At 43.8% G+C, this 24,352-nt stretch overlaps 1 protein-coding gene across 3 annotated transcripts in view; it reads right to left on the bottom strand.

Annotated features, from left to right (window-relative positions):
• Positions 1–24,352, bottom strand: part of CSMD2 (CUB and Sushi multiple domains 2) — a 1,639,331-nt gene that overhangs the window by 642,673 nt on the left and 972,306 nt on the right. For all 3 annotated transcript variants that reach the window (XM_075336114.1, XM_075336115.1, XM_075336117.1), the window contains exon 6: positions 14,945–15,057. In XM_075336114.1, coding sequence (XP_075192229.1) covers positions 14,945–15,057 — 113 coding nt within the window. The remainder of the gene's footprint in view (positions 1–14,944; positions 15,058–24,352) is intronic.

Here is a 24,352-nt window from a genome sequence, read left to right as displayed (position 1 = left end):
TTTTCTGTCTCGCAAAGATGTGTCACTGACTAAACTTGAATGGATAGTCAGATGGGGCAGTGTAAAACATGCCTATGATGTTTACACCGCTGCTGTCATCATCAGGGGAGTCATGATTTTGGGCGATAGTGGGCAGCTGTGATGATGCAGCCGGAGCCAACTCGTACTGCGACTCTACCTCTAAAAGGGAATGGTATTTGGCTTTTCATTATGATGTAACCATACTACACATCATAACCTGGCTTAGCAGGCACAGAGATGAGCAGCACAACCCAGGAAGAGATGTCAAACACCCAGCAACAGGAGCCATAGTTGTATACCATATAAATCCTCCACATGAGCATTACAGGTTTCTCCCCAATTTTTGTAGGTGATGCAACACTTTGCATACCAGACAAGGTATACCTGTCATTACAGGACCCTGGATTTTTATTTACCCTTTAAACTAAATGGTACACATTTTTTAGAACTACTTTCCATCTTTTTGCCCCCAGCATGTACACTCCCCTGACGACCTCTCACTTTTGAGGAAGAAACATGTCGTGTAGAATATATCTATTTTGGTACACTTAGGGTATGTGCGCACAATACAGTTTTGTTTCTCCAGTAAAAAATACACCCTCTGTCAGAAAAGTGCACCTATGGCCGAAAAACGCATAAAAAAGTCATGCGTTTTTTCCGTGTTTTGCTGCCTTTTTGCCTGTGTTTTTGCCCCTGTGTTTTTTTAATATTGTCAATAGCAAAACACAGGAAAAAAACGCAGAAAAGAAGTGACATATGCTTTTATTCTGCAATCAAAACTGCAGGCAAAAAAGAAGCAACTGCGCTCAGCCTTTCGGATTTCTCATAGACTTTGCTAGGTAAGGTCATACATTCAGTTCAGGACCACAAGCTGTACCCAAACCTGCACCAAAAAAGCAGCAAAAAACAAAAATTCAGCATGCGCACAAGGCTTTATTCGAGTCTTCCTTTTTTAAGGGTAGGGTAGCCACAACCTAGGGTATGACATGGTTAGAGAGGGAATGAAAAGTATTCCCGTGTATCTGGACTATTTCCTCTTGCTGCTCCATGGACTACTATGCTCATTCTGCTGGACTGGTGAGACTGAAGCATTTTATACTGACATGGGTTATCTCTGCACTTTATATTATTACATTTCATTTTGCTTCTTTGTCATATGTCTGTCAATACAGGGATAATAAACAAGGACCTTAATGTTTGTTGTTTTGGAATCATCTTTTTTTAATTTACTTATGAAAGGTTATATTTTAGAGTCTCTTTATGCTGGTTGCCCACCATATTCTGAGAGATTTGCAATACTGTTGATTAGGGTGCTTATTGTAATATCTAGAGAAAGCAGGTAGTCGATCCCTGACTCCGCTAATGCCAGGTGCACCGCACATTTATCACATTCAGCAGGACTGTTTGAAAAGGTCTTTCCAAATGAAGATATCTGTATATAAGAACTTTTACCACAGACATTTTTTGTCACGAATACGTTTTAAACCTGTTTCATTTTAATCATTATAATTAAATATGTGATGTTTTATGGATTCGCTTTGCTGGTAGATGCTGTTTTTTTTCTCTCTATGGTGGACCTGCCTCAGGAACCAGCCTGCTGTTTCCGAGCATTGCACTTTATTGGAACATTCCCTGCCTTGGTGAGCTGTTGTAATTTACTATGTTTTCCATTACAAGGCAAACACCTCACGAGTATTGAGAATATAAGGCCAGTATTTGTAAAGCCACGTGCACACAATGAGTATTTGGTGAGATTTTTACCTCAGTATTTATAAGACAAAACCAGGAGTGGAACAATCAGAGGAAAAGTATAATAGAAACACGAGCACCACTTCTGTATTTCTTACCCACTCCTGGTTTTGACTTATAAATACTGATGTAAAAAGTTCACCAAATACTCAACGTGTGGACATGGCCTTAGTCCATCTGTGCACCTGTGTAAGACCACATCCACATATTGAGTATTATGTGAGATTTTTACCTCAGTATTTGTAAGCCAAAACTAGGATCAGAGGAAATGTATAGTAGAAACACGAGCACCACTTCTGTATTTCTTACCCACTCCTGGTTTTGGCTTACAAATTCTGAGGTAAAATACTTGACAAATACTGAAAATATGAATGTGGCCTTAGTCTGTCTGTGCACCACTGTAAGACCACATGCACACAATGAGTATTTGATGACTTTTTTACCTCAGTAATTGTAATTCCACAAGCACACAGTGAGTATTTGGTGAGATTTTTACCTCAGTATTTGTTAGCCAAAACCAGGCGTGGAACAATCAGAGGAAAAGTAGAATAGAAACACGAGCACCACTTCTGTATTTATTACCCACTCCTGGTTTTGGCTAAAGTCTGAGGTAAAAAAAATTCACCAAATACTCAACGTATGAACATGGCTTTAGGACATGTGCACACAACCTTTTTCAGGTGGTTTCTGCATGGATCCATCTTAAAAAGTGCAAAAAAAATGCCTAAAAGAATGTAGCCTATGCATAACAATGTAAAATGACTTGCTGTGCATATTTTCAGTCTTTTTGAACATTTTTTAACTACTTCAGGGTTTCTGAAACGTATTTGCAGAAAAACTTCAGCAGGTTCTACACTGTGTGCACATATTCAAAAAGAGGTTCTCGGGTCTACTGTCTACAATCATTCTGTATGACAGAGTGCAATGTACACACTGTCACCGTGTATTCCCCATGCATGTGAAAGCCTAGCTATGTGAGACCTGTGTGATTACACAGCCACAGGGCGCAGGCCACCAAACTCCAGTTATGGGTGCAATGCAATTTTCTTTTCTTATCATCCCCTCTTCTGCTGCACCTTCTGTGAAATCCATCACTATTTTTTTTTTTACAAGGAGGTGAGGCAGACTGAGGGAGCGAAAGTCTGATAGACTGCAAGCTAGAGAGGGAGGGCGGGACAAAGGGTAAGCACAGCAATGATTGGTCGAGCAGTAGCTTCTATCTGCTGCTCTACCAATCAGAAAGCAGAGTGCAAAGTGCAATCATGAAGAGTAAAGCGAGCTCTGAGGAAGCCTCCAGTCAGTCACCCCCTGCCTGCTGCACAATGACAGCCATGTGTGGAGCTCAGGAGCTGCGCTCACACTGATACTGCTTCTGTTGTGTTGAGGGTCAGGCCAGCACCTGTCCTTGGAAAGGGTGGGGGAGGATGTGGCCATCTAATTAATACACAGATACAGGCATTACATTATGGAGTGAGGGGACTGCAGCCCTCTTCAGGGTGCATAGCTCCTGCAGCTGTTACACATCCTCTGTCCCCTTATACTGAGGACCAACATGACCCTGACATCAGACAGGACAGGACTACATAATCCAGAATGCCCCTAACATCAGACAGAACAAGACTACAAGCTCCAGAATTCCCCTGACATCAGATAGGACAAGACTACAATGTCCAGCATGCCCCTGACATCAGACAGAACAAGACTACAAGCTCCAGAATTCCCCTGACATCAGATAGGACAGGACTACAATGTCCAGCATGCCCCTGACATCAGACAGAACAGGACTGCAAACTCCAGCATGCCCCTGACATCAGACAGAACAAGACTACAAGCTCCAGAACGCCCCTGACATCAGATAGGACAGGACTATAATGTCCAGCATGCCCCTTATATCAGACAGAACAGAACTGCAAACTCCAGCATGCCCCTGACATCAGACAGGACAGGACTAGATAGTTCAGCATGCCCCTGACATCAGACAGGACAGGACTAGATCGTTCAGCATGCCCCTGACATCAGACAGGACAGGACTACTAGCTTCAGAATGTCCCTGACATCAGACAGGACAGGACTACAAGCTCCAGAATGTCCCTGACATCAGACAGGACAGGACTACAAATTCCAGCATGTCCCTGACATCACACAGGACAGGACTGCGAATTCCAGAATGCCCCTGACATCAGACAGGACAGGACTACAAAGTCCAGCATGCCCCGACACAGGACAGGACTACAATGTCCAGCATGACCCTGACATCAGACAGGACAAGACTACGAATTCCAGAATGCCCCTGATATCAGACAGGACAGGACTAGATAGTTCAGCATGCCCCTGACATCAGACAGGACAGGACTACTAGCTTCAGAATGTCCCTGACATCAGACAGGACAGGACTACAAGCTCCAGAATGTCCCTGACATCAGACAGGACAGGACTACAAAGTCCAGCATGTCCCTGACATCACACAGGACAGGACTACGAATTCCAGAATGCCCCTGACATCAGACAGGACAGGACTACAAAGTCCAGCATGCCCCGACACAGGACAGGACTACAATGTCCAGCATGACCCTGACATCAGACAGGACAAGACTACGAATTCCAGAATGCCCCTGATATCAGACAGGACAGGACTAGATAGTTCAGCATGCCCCTGACATCAGACAGGACAGAACTACAAGCTCCAGCATGCCCCTGACATCAGACAAGACAGGACTATGAATTCCAGAATGCCTCTGACATCAGACAGGACAGGACTACAAGCTTCAGAATGCCCCTGATATCAGACAAGGCAGGACTACAAGCTCCAGCATGCCTCTGACATCAGATAGTACTGCAAGCTCCAGTATACCCCTGATATCAGACAGGACTACAAGCTCCAGCATGCCTCTGACATCAGACAGGGTAGGACTACAAACTCCAGCATACATCTGACATCAGACAGGACAGGACTACAAGCTCCAGCATGCCTCTGACATCAGACAGGACTACAAGCTCCAGTATACCCCTGATATCAGACAGAACAAGACTACAAGCTCCAGAATTTCCCTGACATCAGATAGGACAAGACTACAATGTCCAGCATGCCCCTGATATCAGACAGGACAGGACTAGATAGTTCAGCATGCCTCTGACATCAGACAGGACAGGACTAGATCGTTCAGCATGCCCCTGACATCAGACAGGACAGGACTACTAGCTTCAGAATGTCCCTGACATCAGACAGGACAGGCCTACAAGCTCCAGAATGTCCCTGACATCAGACAGGACAGGACTACAAAGTCCAGCATATCCCTGACATCACACAGGACAGGACTACGAATTCCAGAATGCCCCTGACTTCAGACAGGACAGGACTACAAAGTCCAGCATGCCCCGACACAGGACAGGACTACAATGTCCAGCATGACCCCGACATCAGACAGGACAAGACTACGAAATCCAGAATGCCCCTGATATCAGACAGGACAGGACTAGATAGTTCAGCATGCCCCTGACATCAGACAGGACAGGACTACTAGCTTCAGAATGTCCCTGACATCAGACAGGACAGGACTACAAGCTCCAGAATGTCCCTGACATCAGACAGGACAGGACTACAAGCTCCAGAATGTCCCTGACATCAGACAGGACAGGACTACAAAGTCCAGCATGTCCCTGACATCACACAGGACAGGACTACGAATTCCAGAATGCCCCTGACATCAGACAGGACAGGACTACAAAGTCCAGCATGCCCCGACACAGGACAGGACTACAATGTCCAGCATGACCCTGACATCAGACAGGACAAGACTACGAATTCCAGAATGCCCCTGATATCAGACAGGACAGGACTAGATAGTTCAGCATGTCCCTGACATCAGACAGGACAGAACTACAAGCTCCAGCATGCCCCTGACATCAGACAAGACAGGACTATGAATTCCAGAATGCCTCTGACATCAGACAGGACAGGACTACAAGCTTCAGAATGCCCCTGATATCAGACAAGGCAGGACTACAAGCTCCAGCATGCCTCTGACATCAGACAGTACTGCAAGCTCCAGTATACCCCTGATATCAGACAGGACTACAAGCTCCAGCATGCCTCTGACATCAGACAGGACAGGCCTAGAAGCTCCAGCATGCCTCTGACATCAGACAGGACTACAAGCTCCAGTATACCCCTGATATCAGACAGAACAAGACTACAAGCTCCAGAATTCCCCTGACATCAGATAGGACAGGACTACAATGTCCAGCATGCCCCTGACATCAGACAGAACAGGACTCCAAACTCCAGCATGCCCCTGACATCAGACAGGACAGGACTAGATAGTTCAGCATGCCCCTGACATCAGACAGGACAGGACTAGATCGTTCAGCATGCCCCTGACATCAGACAGGACAGGACTACTAGCTTCAGAATGTCCCTGACATCAGACAGGACAGGACTACAAGCTCCAGAATGTCCCTGACATCAGACAGGACAGGACTACAAAGTCCAGCATGTCCCTGACATCACACAGGACAGGATTACGAATTCCAGAATGCCCCTAACATCAGACAGGACAGGACTACAAAGTCCAGCATGCCCCGACACAGGACAGGACTACAATGTCCAGCATGACCCTGACATCAGACAGGACAAGACTACGAATTCCAGAATGCCCCTGATATCAGACAGGACAGGACTAGATAGTTCAGCATGCCCCTGACATCAGACAGGACAGAACTACAAGCTCCAGCATGACCCTGACATCAGACAAGACAGGACTATGAATTCCAGAATGCCTCTGACATCAGACAGGACAGAACTACAAGCTTCAGAATGCCCCTGATATCAGACAAGGCAGGACTACAAGCTCCAGCATGCCTCTGACATCAGACAGTACTGCAAGCTCCAGTATACCCCTGATATCAGACAGGACTACAAGCTCCAGCATACCTCTGACATCAGACAGGGTAGGACTACAAGCTCCAGCATGCCTCTGACATCAGACAGGACAGGACTACAAGCTCCAGCATGCCTCTGACATCAGACAGGACTACAAGCTCCAGTATACCCCTGATATCAGACAGAACAAGACTACAAGCTCCAGAATTTCCCTGACATCAGATAGGACAAGACTACAATGTCCAGCATGCCCCTGATATCAGACAGGACAGGACTAGATAGTTCAGCATGCCCCTGACATCAGACAGGACAGGACTAGATCGTTCAGCATGCCCCTGACATCAGACAAGACAGGACTACTAGCTTCAGAATGTCCCTGACATCAGACAGGACAGGACTACAAGCTCCAGAATGTCCCTGACATCAGACAGGACAGGACTACAAGCTCCAGAATGTCCCTGACATCAGACAGGACAGGACTACAAAGTCCAGCATGTCCCTGACATCACACAGGACAGGACTACGAATTCCAGAATGCCCCTGACATCAGACAGGACAGGACTACAAAGTCCAGCATGCCCCGACACAGGAAAGGACTACAATGTCCAGCATGACCCTGACATCAGACAGGACAAGACTACGAATTCCAGAATGCCCCTGATATCAGACAGGACAGGACTAGATAGTTCAGCATGCCCCTGACATCAGACAGGACAGAACTACAAGCTCCACCATGCCCCTGACATCAGACAAGACAGGACTATGAATTCCAGAATGCCTCATACATCAGACAGGACAGGACTACAAGCTTCAGAATGCCCCTGATATCAGAGAAGGTAGGACTACAAGCTCCAGCATGCCTCTGACATCAGACAGTACTGCAAGCTCCAGTATACCCCTGATATCAGACAGGGCTACAAGCTCCAGCATGCCTCTGACATCAGACAGGGTAGGACTACAAGCTCCAGCATGCCTCTGACATCAGACAGGACAGGACTACAAGCTCCAGCATGCCTCTGACATCAGACAGGACTACAAGCTCCAGTATACCCCTGATATCAGACAGAACAAGACTACAAGCTCCAGAATTTCCCCGACATCAGATAGGACAAGACTACAATGTCCAGCATGTCCCTGATATCAGACAGAACAGGACTACAAGCTCCAGAATGCCCCTGACATCAGACAGAACAAGACTACAAGCTCCAGAACGCCCCTGACATCAGATAGGACAAGACTATAATGTCCAGCATGCCCCTTATATCAGACAGAACAGGACTGCAAACTCCAGCATGCCCCTGACATCAGACAGGACAGGACTAGATAGTTCAGCATGCCCCTGACATCAGACAGGACAGGACTAGATCGTTCAGCATGCCCCTGACATAAGACAGGACAGGACTACTAGCTTCAGAATGTCCCTGACATCAGACAGGACAGGACTACAAGCTCCAGAATGTCCCTGACATCAGACAGGACAGGACTACAAAGTCCAGCATGTCCCTGACATAACACAGGACAGGACTACGAATTCCAGAATGCCCCTGACATCAGACAGGACAGGACTACAAAGTCCAGCATGCCCCGACACAGGACAGGACTACAATGCCCAGCATGACCCTGACATCAGACAGGACAAGACTACGAATTCCAGAATGCCCCTGATATCAGACAGGACAGGACTAGATAGTTCAGCATGCCCCTGACATCAGACAGGACAGGACTACCAGCTTCAGAATGTCCCTGACATCAGACAGGACAGGACTACAAGCTCCAGAATGTCCCTGACATCAGACAGGACAGGACTACAAGCTCCAGAATGTCCCTGACATCAGACAGGACAGGACTACAAAGTCCAGCATGTCCCTGACATCACACAGGACAGGACTACAAATTCCAGAATGCCCCTGACATCAGACAGGACAGGACTACAAAGTCCAGCATGCCCCTACACAGGACAGGACTACAATGTCCAGCATGACCCTGACTTCAGACAGGACAAGACTACGAATTCCAGAATGCCCCTGATATCAGACAGGACAGGACTAGATAGTTCAGCATGCCCCTGACATCAGACAGGACAGGACTACTAGCTTCAGAATGTCCCTGACATCAGACAGGACAGGACTACAAGCTTCAGAATGCCCCTGATATCAGACACGGCAGGACTACAAGCTGCAGCATGCCTCTGACATCAGACAGTACTGCAAGCTCCAGTATACCCCTGATATCAGACAGGACTATAAGCTCCAGCATGCCTCTGACATCAGACAGGATAGGACTACAAGCTCCAGCATGCCTCTGACATCAGACAGGACAGGACTACAAGCTCCAGCATGCCTCTGACATCAGACAGGACTACAAGCTCCAGTATACCCCTGATATCAGACAGGACTACAAGCTCCAGCATGCCTCTGACATCAGACAGGACAGGACTACAAGCTGGAGAATGCCCTTGACATCTGACAGGACAGGACTACGAATTCCTCAATGCCCTTATATCAGACAGGACAAGACTACAAGCTCCAGTATACCACTGATATCAGACAGAACAGGACTATAAGCTCCAGCATGTTCCTGATATCACTACAGGACAGGACTACAAGCTCCAGTATACCCCTGATATCAGACAGGACTACAAGCTCCAGCATGCCTCTGACATCAGACAGGACAGGACTACAAGCTGGAGAATGCCCTTGACATCTGACAGGACAGGACTACGAATTCCTCAATGCCCTTATATCAGACAGGACAAGACTACAAGCTCCAGTATACCACTGATATCAGACAGAACAGGACTATAAGCTCCAGCATGTTCCTGATATCACTACAGGACAGGACTACAAGCTCTAGAATGCCCCTGACATCAGACAGGACAAGACTACAAGCTCCAGAATGCCCCTGACATCAGACAGGACAAGACTACAAGCTCCAGTACGCCCCTGACATCAGACAGGACAAGACTACAAGCTCCAGAATGCCCCTGACATCAGACAGGACAGGACTACAAGCTCCGGAATGCCCCTGACATCAGACAGGACAAGACTACATGCTCCAGTATGCTCCTGATATCAGACAGGACAGGACTACAAGCTCCAGAATGCCCCTGACATCAGACAGGACAAGACTGAGGGGCACTGCAGCCAGAAACTTGAGATGCTGCCCCCTGACTGCTGGCCCCTATGCATGTTTAAATAGAGGTCTCCCCCCTGGAAAGACACTGACCTGCCGCCCCCGCCTTCTGTGGTGTGACTGGCCTAAGCCCCGCCTCCTGGTTACATATCACTGTGTTGCCCAGCTTCCGGCCTCTCTGCTGCAGAACCCGGACCTGTTTCCCACCCTCCCTCCCTTTTGTTTTTCCTATTTTGATTGAGTTTACGGTGTTTAAGTCGCAGCAGCGGAAGGGGTAGGAAAAGTGGTGGTGAATTACCCGCGCCGGACGGCCGGAAGGCGGTACATTTACCTGAACCCCGTGATGTTGGCAAGTTAATGCCTGGTAAAAAGCTGCGACCAAATTTTATGCCAAAAGATGAGAGTGGTTTTTCCCCATGCCTCTCTCCAAAAAATGGAAAATTCAAATAAAAGTATTTTTAATTTATAAGAGAACGGTGTCGTGTCTTTCTAGGGGGGGGGAAAATGGTGGTGGTTGGGTCCTGGCAGTCTACAAGCTTCAGTATGCCCCTGACATCAGACAGGTTAGGACTACAAGTTCTAGAATGCCCCTGACATTAGACAGGACAAGACTACATGCTCCAGTATGCTCCTGATATCATACAGGACAGAACTACAAGCTCCAGCATGCCTCTGACATCAGACAGGACAGTACTACAAGCTCCAGAATGCCCCTAACATTAGACAAGATAGGACTACGAAGTCCAGTATGCCCCTGACATCAGACAGGACAAGACTACAAGCTCCAGTATGACCCTGACATGTGATCCCCCTTCCCCTTATGCTGCAGACAGGATTACAATGTCCAGCATGCCCCTGACATGTGATCTCCTTCCCACTCATGCTGCAGACAGGTCAGGACTATAAGCTTCAGCATGCCCCTGACTTTATTTGATCCCTGTGTCTGGGCCTGGTGAAAGGCAGGAATGTGCAGGTCTATCTCTAAAATCGAGGAGAAAACATGAATAAAAGCGTGATTAATCCTGCGCTGCTGTCGGTGCATGAATCAAATATAAAAGCAGAGTTGAAAATAAAAGATGGTTCATTTTATGTGTTTCAAAGTAAACTTAATTATTTGAGGAAGGCCACCAAAAAGTATTTTAATGACCATCACTGACGAAGAAGATAAGCATACTTCAAAACCCGTTGAATAAACCACCTTTTATTTTAACTCTGCTTTTATATTGGATTCCTTCCCAGACAGTAGCGCAGGATTAACCTGGCTTTTATTCATGTCTTCCCCTGGAATTTGAACCGTAGTCTTTGTGACTTGTGTCCGTGCAGCAGCTGTACATGCGATTTACACTGGTTGTGGGTCACACAACCCAAACAACTTTTTTAGAGTAGTGAACACTAAATAGAGAATAAGTAGTGCTCATTAAGGGGGCTTTACACGCTACGATATCGTTAATGTTTTAACGTCGGGGTCACGTCGTAAGTGACGCACATCCGGCGTCATTAACGGTATCGCAGTGTGTAACACCAGCGACCTTAAACGTCCTCCAAAGTGGTGAAAATTGTTCACCATGGAGAGGTCATCCTAAAACCAAAAATTGTTAATGGTTGTTTATAGATGTTGTTTGTCGTTCCTGCGGCAGCACACATCGCTGTGTGTGACACCGCAGGAACGAGGAACCTCACCTTACCTGCGTCCCGCCCGCAATGAGGAAGGAAGGAGGTGGGCGGGATGTTCGTCTCGCTCATCTCCGCCCCTCCGCTTTGATTGGCCGGCCGCTTAGTGACGTCGCGGTGACGTCGCCGTGACGCCGAACGCACCTCCCCCTAGAGGGAGGGATTGTTCGGCAGTCACAACGATGCAGCCAACCAGGTAAGTGCAATAATGTTCGCTGCGGCAGCGATCACACGATATCGCATGCACGACGGGGGTGGGTGCTTTTGCGTACGATATCGCTAGCAATTGTAGAAATATCGTAGCGTGTAAAGCCCGCTTTACTGTTTAAAGTCATTGGTATAAGAGAAGGCCAGATGAAGTAGTCGCCCCCAGGCCATTAGAGGTAACCCTGTGCCTATAAATGATGCATAATAGGTGGGGGTGCCTGTCACAAATTTTGCATTGGAGCTCAGGAGATTGAAGTTACACCTTTGTCGGTGTTATTTGTACTCTTACTGCAAGAAACTCTCAGTTTATCATCTTCTCCTTATATAAATCTTCGCTGTGCTTTATGACTACCTCACTGTGGCTTTGTTAAATGTGAAACCTCAATACTTCCCAAGATTAGTATTGTCAAACAGTAATGAAAAAAACTCAAATGACAAAAAGCACAGCATGTCAGTTCTGCCTTTTGGGATATCTATGCGTCTGTGAATACAACTGCAAAGCTTGATAGACTAAAGAAACAGATACATCTTCTCATGAATCATTCATACGGCAAAAGTCGGAATACTGTAATAAACAAGGCTAGATTATGCCGCCTGAGCTAAAAAATAGCAAAAGGCACACATTTATTAATATTGGTGCTTCATATGCCAAAACTATAAGGCTGTTTGCACACTTGTTTTTATTGCGTTTTTGAGTGTAGAGTTGTCACAAAACCTAAAGGGTTTGTCCCACGCACACGTTATTTTCTTCTTGCAGATTTGATGTAGATTTATATCTGTAAAACATCAATTTTGGCAACGTTTTTGCTGCAGATGCTACCCATGCTAATGAGTGGGACAAATCTGCTCCAAAAACAGGCAGCAAAAACGCATAAAAAACAAATACCAAATGTGTGCACATACCGTAAGATGTGCCAAAGTGATTAAAAGGCATACACTTTATAATTGATATGATGTAGTCTGGTCTTAAGGGTGCTTTACACGAGACAAGCTATCGTGCGATGCTTCGTCGGGCTTACGGTTTTCGTGACGCACATCCGGCATCGTACACGATGTCGTCTCGTGTGACACCTCCTAGCGACGCAGTATCGCTCACAAATCGTGAGTCGTGTACTCGTTGCTAGGTTTCATAAAATTGTGTAATTAAAATGGCGCCGGTTGTTCATCGTTTCCGTGGCATCACACGTTGCTCCGTGTGACACCACGGGAATGATGAACTCAGCTTACCTGCGTCCCGCGGCACCCGCCGGCAATGCGGAAGGAAGGAGGTGGGTGGGATGTTTACATCCCGCTCATCTCCGCCCCTCTGCTTCTATTAGCCAGCTGCCGTGTGACGTCGCTGTGACGCCGAACGTCCCTCCCACTTTAGGAAGTGGACGTTTGTTGCCCACAGTGAGGTCATCCGTAAGGTAAGTGCGTGTGACAGGGGTTAAACGAGTTTGTGCACCACGGACAGCGATTTACCCGTGACGCAAAAACGACGGGGGCGGGTACGATCGCTCGTGCTATCACACGATAGATCGTACCGTGTAAAGCAGGCATTAGATTCAGAAAGTGGAATCTACTTTACTTACATAGCACCATGATATTCTGCAGCAAATTACAGATATAATCATCACTGTCCCCATTGGGGCTCACTATGTAAATTTCCTATCAGTAAGTTTTTGTTGTGTGGGAGGAAACCCATAGGAAACAAACTTTTGTCCATGGGATGATTTGAACCCAGGACCCTAGCACTCAGCCAATCAGTGCTAATACCCATGCCACCATGCTGCCTAAAGGCCCCGTCACACGCAGCGATGTTTCTAACGATATATCGCCTGGGTCACGGATTCCGTGATGCACATCCGGCATCGTTAGCGACGTTGTTGCGCGTGACAGCAAGGAACGACCGTTAACGATGGAAAATACTCACCTTATCGTCCATCGTTGACACGTTGTTCCTTTTTAAAAAATCGTTGATTGCAGAGCACGCAGGTTGTTCGCTACGTGTGAGACCTTGGGAACGACGAACTGCAGCTTATCTGCGGCCGCCGGCAATTGGGAAGGAAGGAGGTGGGCGGGATCTTACATCCCACTCATCTCCGCCCCTCTGCTTCTATTGGGTGGCCGCTTAGTGACGTCGCTGTGACGCCGCACAAACCGCCCTGGTTCGCCGGCAACAGCGATGTCGCTAGGCAGGTAAGTACGTGTGACGGGTCCAAATGATATTGTGCGCCACGGGCAGCAATTTGCTGCGTGTAACACCCCCTTTAGATACACAGATTTGTTATGATGTTTACATTACTGAGATAAGAGATGTCAGTTGGTTTTTATAAGATTCTATGCAAAAAGGATGGGAGAGGGGGAAGGAGGAGCTCTTCCTATTGCACTTCCTTTTCCTCTGCCCCAGTTTTCTACAATATAATCTGTTCAGAAGCAACTGCCATCTCCTATCTTGGTAATACAAAGATCTGTATTCACTGCAGACAGATTTACCTGGAAAGGAACAATTTTGAGAATAAAAGGTCAGTCCAGGAGGAGAAAAAAAAACAATTTTGTCTGATCAGATACATTACAAATTTGCCTATTTTTATGAGTACTATTGATTTTTTAAATAAAAATAATAATTAAAACAAAGGTTATGCTTTAATGAAAATGTTGTAGGAAATAGTTCAGCTTGACAAATACTTAGAAGGGAATTTTCCAATTGATTTGTTCCATTTTTTTGCATTGGAAAGTCACAAATGATGCTACATGCCATATTAGTGCTATAATGGGCCCTACTAGTTTTCAACACTTTTACTCTTCACAAATCTAAAGAAAGCAAGTGTAAGTAATGTTACTAAAAATCTCATTCTTTCCTATGTCATACTCACAGGGGTGTATGATTCCAAATAGTGGCCCACAGTTCTACCTAGTCGACTTGTTATAGGTTACTTCTAGTTCTGGGATCCCTTAAAATGATTTTTACTTGCGAGGAAATTGGAATATTACCTGACACCTATTCAAGTAGGTGAAAATGTTATAAATTGTGTCAAGATCCCACTATTGTGGGAACTACATGGGATCATAGAAGGGTTCCTAAGAGGGACAACTTCCTATTACTGTATTTTTTATGGACAAATTAGGTATTTCACTACTATATAGCTAAGTATACAATTTGCACAGAAGTATACCATTTGCACTATAGCAAGATTGATTTTTCTTATTTTACTACTTAGAAGACAGCAGTTCAATTTTGTCAATCAAGAACTGGTCCTAAAAATGATTCCTGTATATATCAATTCTGTGGTTTCCACTTACCCTGGTATTGTGCACTGAAACCCTTCTGTCTATGATTGCCATCAGAAGTGAAGTGAATCCGTAGCCAATTCTTGCTGCTGATAACTGGAGGGGGTAAATTTGATCCTGTAAACCTGAAAGAAAAACATAGATTTTAAGTAAGGGGGACTACATTCCTTTTCATATACAAATAAACCTAACAGACTGTATCTTGGTACTCATTACAAACCATGCAATGGTTAAGCTGATTTTATAGGGTCGAAATATTAAAGGGATTGCCCAGTACTTGGCCAAACCTTTCTCATTCCCCATGTTTGCCCCTGTTAAAATAAAAAAACGATGCATGCTACACTCACTCTCCCAGGGCTCGTATGAGGCCCACTCCCAATCACCGTCGGCTTCTCTCTCCCCAACTTCAGATATATAATTAATCAACAGGAAGTGAGCGGCCAGCTACAATTCTCACTTGCTATTTATTACTTATATGTCCGAAGGTGTGGACGGTGAGGCTGGCGGTCACAACCTCATGTGAGCCACAGGAGAGTGAGAGCCTATATCACTGCAATAGCACCAGAACGGAAGGTGAGTATAAGCTTTTTAATTTTAATGGGTGCAAACATGGGGAATGAGAAGGGGTTGTCCAAATAGTGAACACCTCCTTCAATACCTGGGAGCTTTATATCAAGAGGTATTAAACTTCAGTTTAGTTCTAGCTATTGGGTTAGCATTTTGGTAAAGCTTAACTACAGTATATGGAGTTGGAATTGGCCAAATTTGGACATATACAGTACACATGGTTTTCTGCAAAGAAGAGATGAGGCAAATATAATTTTTTACAAAAACTTGTCGTTTTCTTTGAGTGTATAGGTTTGTTACATTGTTGCTGTGACAAAAATCTGCAGGTTAGTATGGTACGTGTTATCACATTACAGACAAAAATTGTGACATTTTTTATAGAGCTTTTATACTGCAATAAATAAATCTATTTTCTCTTCAATCCCAAGCCATGGATTATTTAATGTGTACTAGTAATCATCAAATCTGCAGATATTTAAATTCTGCAGTTTGATTAATTTTGACAAGGACATTAGATTTGCATTGAAGTTTTTCTATGTGAATCAAATGTACACCTTTATGGCCTAAGGTCTCTTCAGATCCAAGAGCATAAAAATAAGTAAAATAAATTAAAAAAAATATACTTTTCCAAACCTCATTTGTCCTGTTGAGCATATCTGCTTTAATCTAGTTGTCTTCTTTGGTCTGGTCACCGGTGTAGTTTTTACTGGGCCATTTTCAGCTTCTTCCAACATCCTGGACCTCAACAACTTAAGGCCACGTGACACTAAGCAACATCGCTAGCAACATTGCTACTGAGGCACAACTTTTGTGACGTAGCAGTGATGTTGCTAGTGATGTTGCTGTGTGTGACATCCAGCAACAACCTGGCCCCTGCTGTGAGGTCGCTGGTTGTTGCTGAATGTCCTGGAACATATTTTAGTTGTTGCTCTCCCGCTGTGAAGCACACATCGCTGTGTGTGACAGCGAGAGAGCAACAACTGAATGTGCAGGCAGCAGGGAGCCGGCTTCTGCGGACGCTGGTAACCACGGTAAACATCGGGTAACCAAGAAGCCCTTACCTTGGTTACCCGATATTTACCTTCGTTACCAGCGTCTGCCGCTCTCACGCTGTCAGTGCCAGCTCCCTGATCTATGCACACGTAGCCGGAGTACACATCGGGTAATTAACCCGATGTGTACTGTGGCTAGGAGTGCAGGGAACAGGGAGCCGGCACTGGCAGTGTAAGAGCGGCTGACGCTGGTAACGAAGGTAGATATCGGGTAACCAAGGTAAAGGCTTCTTCGTTACCCGATGTTTTCCGTGGTTACCAGCGTCCGCAGAAGCTAGCTCCCTGCTCCCTGCACACGTAGCAGAGTACACATCGGGTAATTAATTCGATGTGTACTCTGGCTAGGAGTGCAGGGAGCCAACGCTAAGCGGTGTGCGCTGGTAACCAAGGTAAATATCGGGTTGGTTACCCGATATTTACCTTAGTTACCAAGCGCAGCATGCTTTCACGTGTCGCTGCTGGCTGGGGGCTGGTTACTGGTCGCTGGTGAGATCTGCCTGTGTGACAGCTCACCAGCAACCCGTGTAGCGACGCTCCAGCGATCACTGCCAGGTCAGATTGCTGGTGGGATCGCTCGAGTGTCACTTAGTGTGACGGAACCTTTAGCTTTCTGTAGCCAACTGCTTTGGTGTCTCCTGTGTTGACTAGGGTGTGACGCTATGACGTTTCACGACATTGTGATTTCACAAATTAGTCGGCGCAGGAAATGCCAAAGATATCAAATGTTGGAAGACACTAAAAATGGCTCAGTGAAGACAACCCAAGTAACCAGACCAAAAACATTAGGTGAAAGCGAAGGTAAATATATTTTATTATTAACTTGCTACTGACTGTCAGTTTGCTAAATTCACATGAATTCAACAGCAAAAAATACACATTTTGGTGAATGTTTGTTAAAATTCAAGACAAATTTGATTTGCATTGAAGAGATTTGCTCATCTTTAATTTTACTCAAATTTCTCAATATGGAATGTGTACAGTATGTGAAAATATATTCTACATTAGATAAGTCTCAGGATTCGCTGACAATCTAATGCATATAAGGGCACTCTACTTGTCAGAAACCTCCTTTGTGGTGGTAATTTTTCAATTTCTTTGCAGCATCATCATGTAGGACAGGACATGACGCACTTTGTAAATGCTGTTCACTCTTGACCAGAAATTCTTATACTGACCTCTATCTATTAATGCATAATTTCTAGGGATGATTGAATACCTCAAATATTTGGCAAAGCCCACATTCGCCGAATGGGTCGCTGCTATTCGACTATTTGCGAATATTCGATGCGCAATGTAAGTCTATGGGAAACCCGAATAGTTGCCTAATAGCTACTATTCGGGCTTCCCATAGACGTACATTGCACATCGAATATTCGCATAGCAGCGACCTATTCGTCGGATATTCGCAAAGCTGAATATTGCCGAATATTTGTGATATTCGATCATCCCTAATAATTTCCTATTTGGGTATGTAACAATGAATTTTCACAGCTAAACAACTCCTTCTGGAGGTATTTCAGGCTTGAACAGAAGTCTGAAGTCACTGTATATGATTGTAGACTGCCAAATCTTGACTATAGACTGCCAACTCATTTGTAGTGGGTATTCCATTTTCCTATTGACTAATAACCATCATCTGACCGCAATTTTTTGGCTGAAAAATCATCTTAAATTATAATAAAGGCTAATTTATTTAATTTATGGTCCTAGATTTAAAGGTCTATGGCTCCAAAAGAGACAGGCAAGATCTAGCAAAAGTAAGAGTGGAAGATGAAAACTCATTGTCAAGTTCTTCATGTTTCTCATGAGTGTTCAGCACAATTAGAGAACAAATACTTGTGTTATTCTATTGCTTGATCCCTTCAGTGTGCTCCATGAGTAGAGTCTCACTCATTAAGAAGTGGGACCACTTGAAAAGCAGACTATTGTTTATTAGATAATAAGCGAGAATCCACTATGACTATTATGCCAGTGTTCATCCATATTATCCTAGTCATAGAGGTTAAAGAATGCTCTCAAGTAAAATATTTCATTAAAATGTCACTTTGTGTTCTCAAAACTCTAATCCTTCTCATTTATGCTTTCGCGTCTGAATCTATGCTGATAATATATGTTTAAAGTCTAATTATGTGTGGAAAGCTGGCGGGGTAATCAGTTTAGACACTCCACACAGAATGAACCTCTTGTCTGGGTACTCTACCATAAAACAGACATATGCAGAATACACATGTGCACAAAACAATTTATACTTAGCTACTAAAAAAACACAATAATACAACAATAAAAACAGAGTAAAAAAATGTCTTTCTTTTTTTTTTAAAAAAGAGACCTCCTGAGTTGTAAAGTGACTTAAGGGGAATTACTTCTGAAGTGTGTACCAGTCATAAAATTATGGTTCTTTTTAAGGCAAAATTACTCAGTAAATAATAGGGACGTATACCCAAGCTGGCAATTTACAATTATTGTGGATGAATGGGTTTGTTCAGGTGAAAACTGCTAAAGTGGCATGTTCTTCTATATCTGCTGAAAATAATTTCTATACATGACTCTCTCACCCGCCCACCTGGACTTCATTTTTATTTCAGAGGAACAAAAATAGCTGGAGGTTCACAAAATCCAAAATATACTGGAGATTTCTCCATTACAGTCTACACCTGGCATCTGTGTGGAATAACTACTATAAAAAAAACCTCTACGATAAATTATTGCATTGGTTTGTTCTAGTATAAATGCAAAAACATCTGAAGTAGGTCACTACTGTAATATAAAATGATATAGTTTATAGACTACAAATTACATTAAAATGTGAATAAAAATAGCCTACACTACAGAAGGAAAGTGAGGACTACATGAGGACTAAGCATAAAAGATCACACATATCCACAACCCAGAAATGTGTGTTACACTATATTAGTCTATTGGGTTATTTTTATGAGCTGGCGATGGGCGACTTGTTGAATTGAGAATGAATAGCAAAGAAACAGAGAGGCAGAACTGTACCAGCTCGATCAGAAAAGCCGATCTCTTTCTCATGGTACCTCTTGGATGGCTGACGTTACACCAATATTTGACACCAAAATAATGGCCCGCACTTCTATGAAATCCGGGGTATGATATGCTCTACACGATTCTATTTCTGGCAAATTTAAACTAGTGAGTCAGGTACAAAAAGTAAGTCAAAAACATGTAATACGTCTGGTGCCGAGCAACGCCCATTTTTTGGCATATCAGTATACCAAGCCCAGAGGCATGAGGATGTTTTTATTACTTTACATGTTAAAAGTTAAGTAAGTAGCTGTTCACATTCTGTTTTTGTACTCTGTTTATCCCATACAAAGAGAAAAGCTCCCAACATATAAGGGGTACTTCACACACAGCGAGATCGCTACTGAGATCGCTGCTGAGTCACGTTTTTTGTGACCTCATTAGCGATCTCGCTGTGTGTGACACTGAGCAGCGATCTGGCCCCTGCTGTGAGATCGCTGCTCATTACACACAGCCCTGTTTCGTTTTTTTATTGTTACTCTCCCGCTGATAAGCACACATTGCTGTGTGTGACAGCGAGAGAGCAACAATCCTGAATGTGAAGGGAGCAGGAGCCGGCGTCTGACAGCCTGCGGTAAGCTGTAACCAAGGTAAACATCGGGTAACCAAGGTGGTTACCCGATATTTACCTTCGTTATCAGCCTCCGCAGCTCTCACGCTGCCAGTGCCGGCTCCTGCTCCCTGCACACGCTAAGTTAAGCGGTGTGAGCTGGTAACTAAGGTAAACATCGGGTAACCATACCTGATGTTTACCTTAGTTACCAGTGTCCGCAGCTTCCAGACGCCGGCTCCGTGCAAGTGCAGCGTCGCTTGCACGTTGCTGCTGGCTGGGGGCTGGTCACTGGTCGCTGGTGAGATCTGCCTGTTTAACAGCTCACCAGCGACCATGTAGCGATACAGCGGCGATCCTGACCAGGTCAGATCGCTCGTCGGATCGCTGCTGCATCGCTAAAGTGTGAAGGTACCCTAAGATAAATGAAGGCTTTGACAGGTGCCATATAGATAACTAGTCATGGATGCCATCTGATACCCATAAACATCTATGTTACATCATATTTCAAACGGTACATACAGTATTTTATTATCCGGACTTTACTGGATTGAATCATGTAATCTGGAATTCCATTATGTACCGTTTTAGATGTTGTACCAACATATACCATCCAGATGAAGGCAAACTGTATGCTTTTTTGTTCTCTTTCTTACTAATATACCATTGTGGACACATTTAGTGTGCTTGCTGGGAGCCAAACATTGCAAATGTGATGTGATTATGGCCCTCAAAAAGATACATAGACAAGCATATTATATTTCTAATATTTTAAACAGTTCACTTGCCTATAAATATAATGTATGCTTCTTTACTACATCTTTGACCCCTATCACTATACATAAGCAATGCAATCTCATAAGATTTACTTTCAATTGGCGTAAGCTGAAAAAATGATTTTATGTTATTTCAATCAATGTAAAGACTAAAGGCCCCCTTACACATTATAGCAATGTCACCAAAACCAGCTGGTTTCAATGGATTTGGCAAAGAGTTTAATGTGTATAGGGGCTCCGGATCATTGATGGTCGGTGGAGATGTCGATAGGACATATCCTATTTTGGACTTCTGACCTCTTTGATAAACCATCGCCAAACATGTCTGATGATGGATTTGTTATAAAGAACACAGGAACACTCATCTGATTGAGCGCTCCGGTGTATAGGACTACTGACTGCAATGGCTGTCAGCCAAATGATCAGTTAAAGCTTCCTTGAGCCAATATCCGACTACTGTGTATGTGAGCCTTACACAATGTGATTTTCAAGGGCTATATATGTAAACAATCAGAGCAAGGATAATGAAGAAGCAGATACAAAGAGTGTAGTAATAGTCTCGTGTCAGTTTATAATAATAATAATCAATAACCACCAGTGGCGTACCGCCAATGGCAACAAACTACGTGGCCACTCTGGGGCAATGTGGGGCCCATTATGCTATATAGAAGGCAATGTGGGGGCATTATACCATATGGAAGGTAATGTGAGACCCATTAAGCTGTATGGAAGGCAATGTGGGGCCCATTATACTATTATACTACATCTTGGACTATGTGGGTTCCATTATGCCATATGGAGGACTATATCTGGCCCATTATACTGTTTGGAGAACCATGTGGGGCCCATTAAACTGAAGAATTATGTGGCACCCATTATACTGTTTGGAGAACTATGTGTGGCCTATTAAACCATATGGAAGGCCATGGGGTGCATTATACTATATGGAGACTAAGACAGTGTGGAGCCCATTATACTGCTTGGTGGGTTAGAGGGGACCATTATTCAGAGCTAAGGGCTGTGCCAGCATACTGTGTGGAAAGGTATTGGGGCCATTATCCTGTATGAAAGGCTGTGTTGGGGGTCACAGTTGGGGAATCATACTGTTTTGGGGTCACCATATTTTGCCGGGAGAGTTAAGGGGAGGTATAGTAGGGTCATCATACTGTGCGTCTAGAGGAATTCATTGTGGGAGTATCATACTGTGTTTGGGTGGAGGGGACAATTTTTTTGCTATCATACTTTATGGCTGCATTGAAAGGGGATTCTAGGGGCTTCAGTATTCAGGAGCTTGTAAGGGCTGCAAACTTGTGTGGTATGCTTCTCTGTGACCCCACTGATTATTTTTTTTTGGAGGGGCTAATTAGAATTTCTGCTATATAGCCCCATGGTTTCTATGTATGCTCCTGATGACTACAATAACATTTTTGGTAGTGCATGAGGTCTACATTTTGGGAAATTGTACCCTCCCCTCAACAAGACGTTTTGACTGTTCATTAGAAATACTGTATTTTGTGCTCACAGTTAGAGCTCTGACTGAAGTATAGAAAAGCTTTGGCTCAGCTTTTGTTGCAAAGGTCAGGTTCTATTGTATTTAAATTATACTTGTAACTTTTACAACTAGTTGTTTTTTTTCTTTAAAGTCCCATCTGGGAACATCCACTTAAACCTCTAAAAGGAGTAGTACAAACAGACGATCTAAATAATGAATGTGATTATTTTAATATCAATTCTAGTTAAGTGGAGCTTCATTAGAGGACTTGGCACAGAAGAGAAAATCCTATTCAATTAATTAGTTGTATTAGAGATAGAGGAGTATTTAAACTTTTTTGAAGTTGTTGAACCCATGCGGTGAGACTTTGTTCTTAATTAAATGCACACCCATTAAATACAGATCCTTATCTGAAAATTATATATTCATTTAAATACAGTATTCCATATATCTGCACAGTACTACTGCTTTGGAGCTTCTCTCCACGAAGCTGCCAGACACCAGAGTGCCCTTTTTCTGCCAAGTGTTTGGTGTTTTTTGGCTGTTTTTCATTTTATTTTTAAGGTATACTTTATGTGTTCACTTGTTTTTCTTTTATTTTATGCTCAGCATTATGAGCAAGGTTTGGAGTTTACAGATATCTTGCCTGATTCATCAATTGAGACTTTTTAAAAGCCAAAAAAATTTAGAGCAAATTTACTCCAGTCCCCCCTTTCCTGAATTGATTTTCTGTACATCTGAAATTCTGCATCATTTTAGTAGAAAATGCTACTTTTTTATTCTAAAAAGTCAAAATAGATGTTAAAGACAAAAATAAGGAGCATATTTAATTTTGCGCAAAATGTAAGAATGTTGTTCAGAATTTTGAAGAATATAGCGCAAAAATATCAACGAATACCACATGCAGATGTTGAATTGGGCATATTGCTCCCATGAAATAACAATCCTGGAGCATAAGTTCTACATACTTTCTTGTGAGTAGTTCCTTTGTTATCCCTCCTGGAATTGTTTGGCCAATTCGACAACTTGATGTTATATCGATGTTAGCACAGGCCCAATATTGTGCTATAAGCCTACTCAAGTAACAGAAAATTGAAATAATCTTCTTTGGATCACACATTGTGAACTGATCACCTAATGTCACAGATGGTAATATCCAATGTATGCATAGCATATCATGATAATAAATATTTAAGGCAGTCTTCTGCTGGAAGTTAAATAGTATGTAGTAGCAAAGAAAGAATTTAGGATTACCTTTACTATGTGCTTCGACCACATATTCCTTATTATAGTTATTATTAGTGATGAACGAGCACTATGATGCACGGGTGCTTGGTACTCGTAACCAGCAGTTGGATGCTCAGACCGGCTTGACTCATGTACCATGTATAATGGAAGGCAATGGGGGACTCGAGAATTTTTCCACTAAATAATCCTGGAAAAATGCTTGAGTGCCACATTGACTGAACATGCCTATGCTAACATTGATATAACATCAAGTTTTCAATTTGGAAAGTTTGTGTTGCAAAATAAGAGTTTTGCCTATAAAAGACCCCATCAATTATGTGAACAGGGAACCCAATTGGGCTGAAATGAAGTGGCCTGGTAGAGGGAAACCACTGCTGGTCCATTTATGCCTATTGGACTGATGGAGATCAATGAGCACTGTTCTTGGCTATTTCTACTAGTCCTATAAACACTGAAGGGAAAGGAAGCAGTCATTGTGAACCATGCTGTTCTATTCATTTCCTACCACTATGAAGACTAAGAAGGAATTGGGACCATTGTTCTTGTATATGGTGGGACTTCTAGCAGGCGGCCCCTATTAATAAGACCTTTATTACCTATCTTTCTTGGAAAACCCTTTAACGGGACTTAATGGAGACAGGGATTTTTGGTAGCTGTTACTTATATGGGCAGTATTCAAATTGTCTCTCC

This window comes from Anomaloglossus baeobatrachus, chromosome 2 (assembly GCF_048569485.1).
Source record: "Anomaloglossus baeobatrachus isolate aAnoBae1 chromosome 2, aAnoBae1.hap1, whole genome shotgun sequence".
NCBI classification, from domain to species: Eukaryota; Metazoa; Chordata; class Amphibia; order Anura; family Aromobatidae; genus Anomaloglossus; species Anomaloglossus baeobatrachus.
This window is presented reverse-complemented; position numbering and strand designations above follow the sequence as displayed.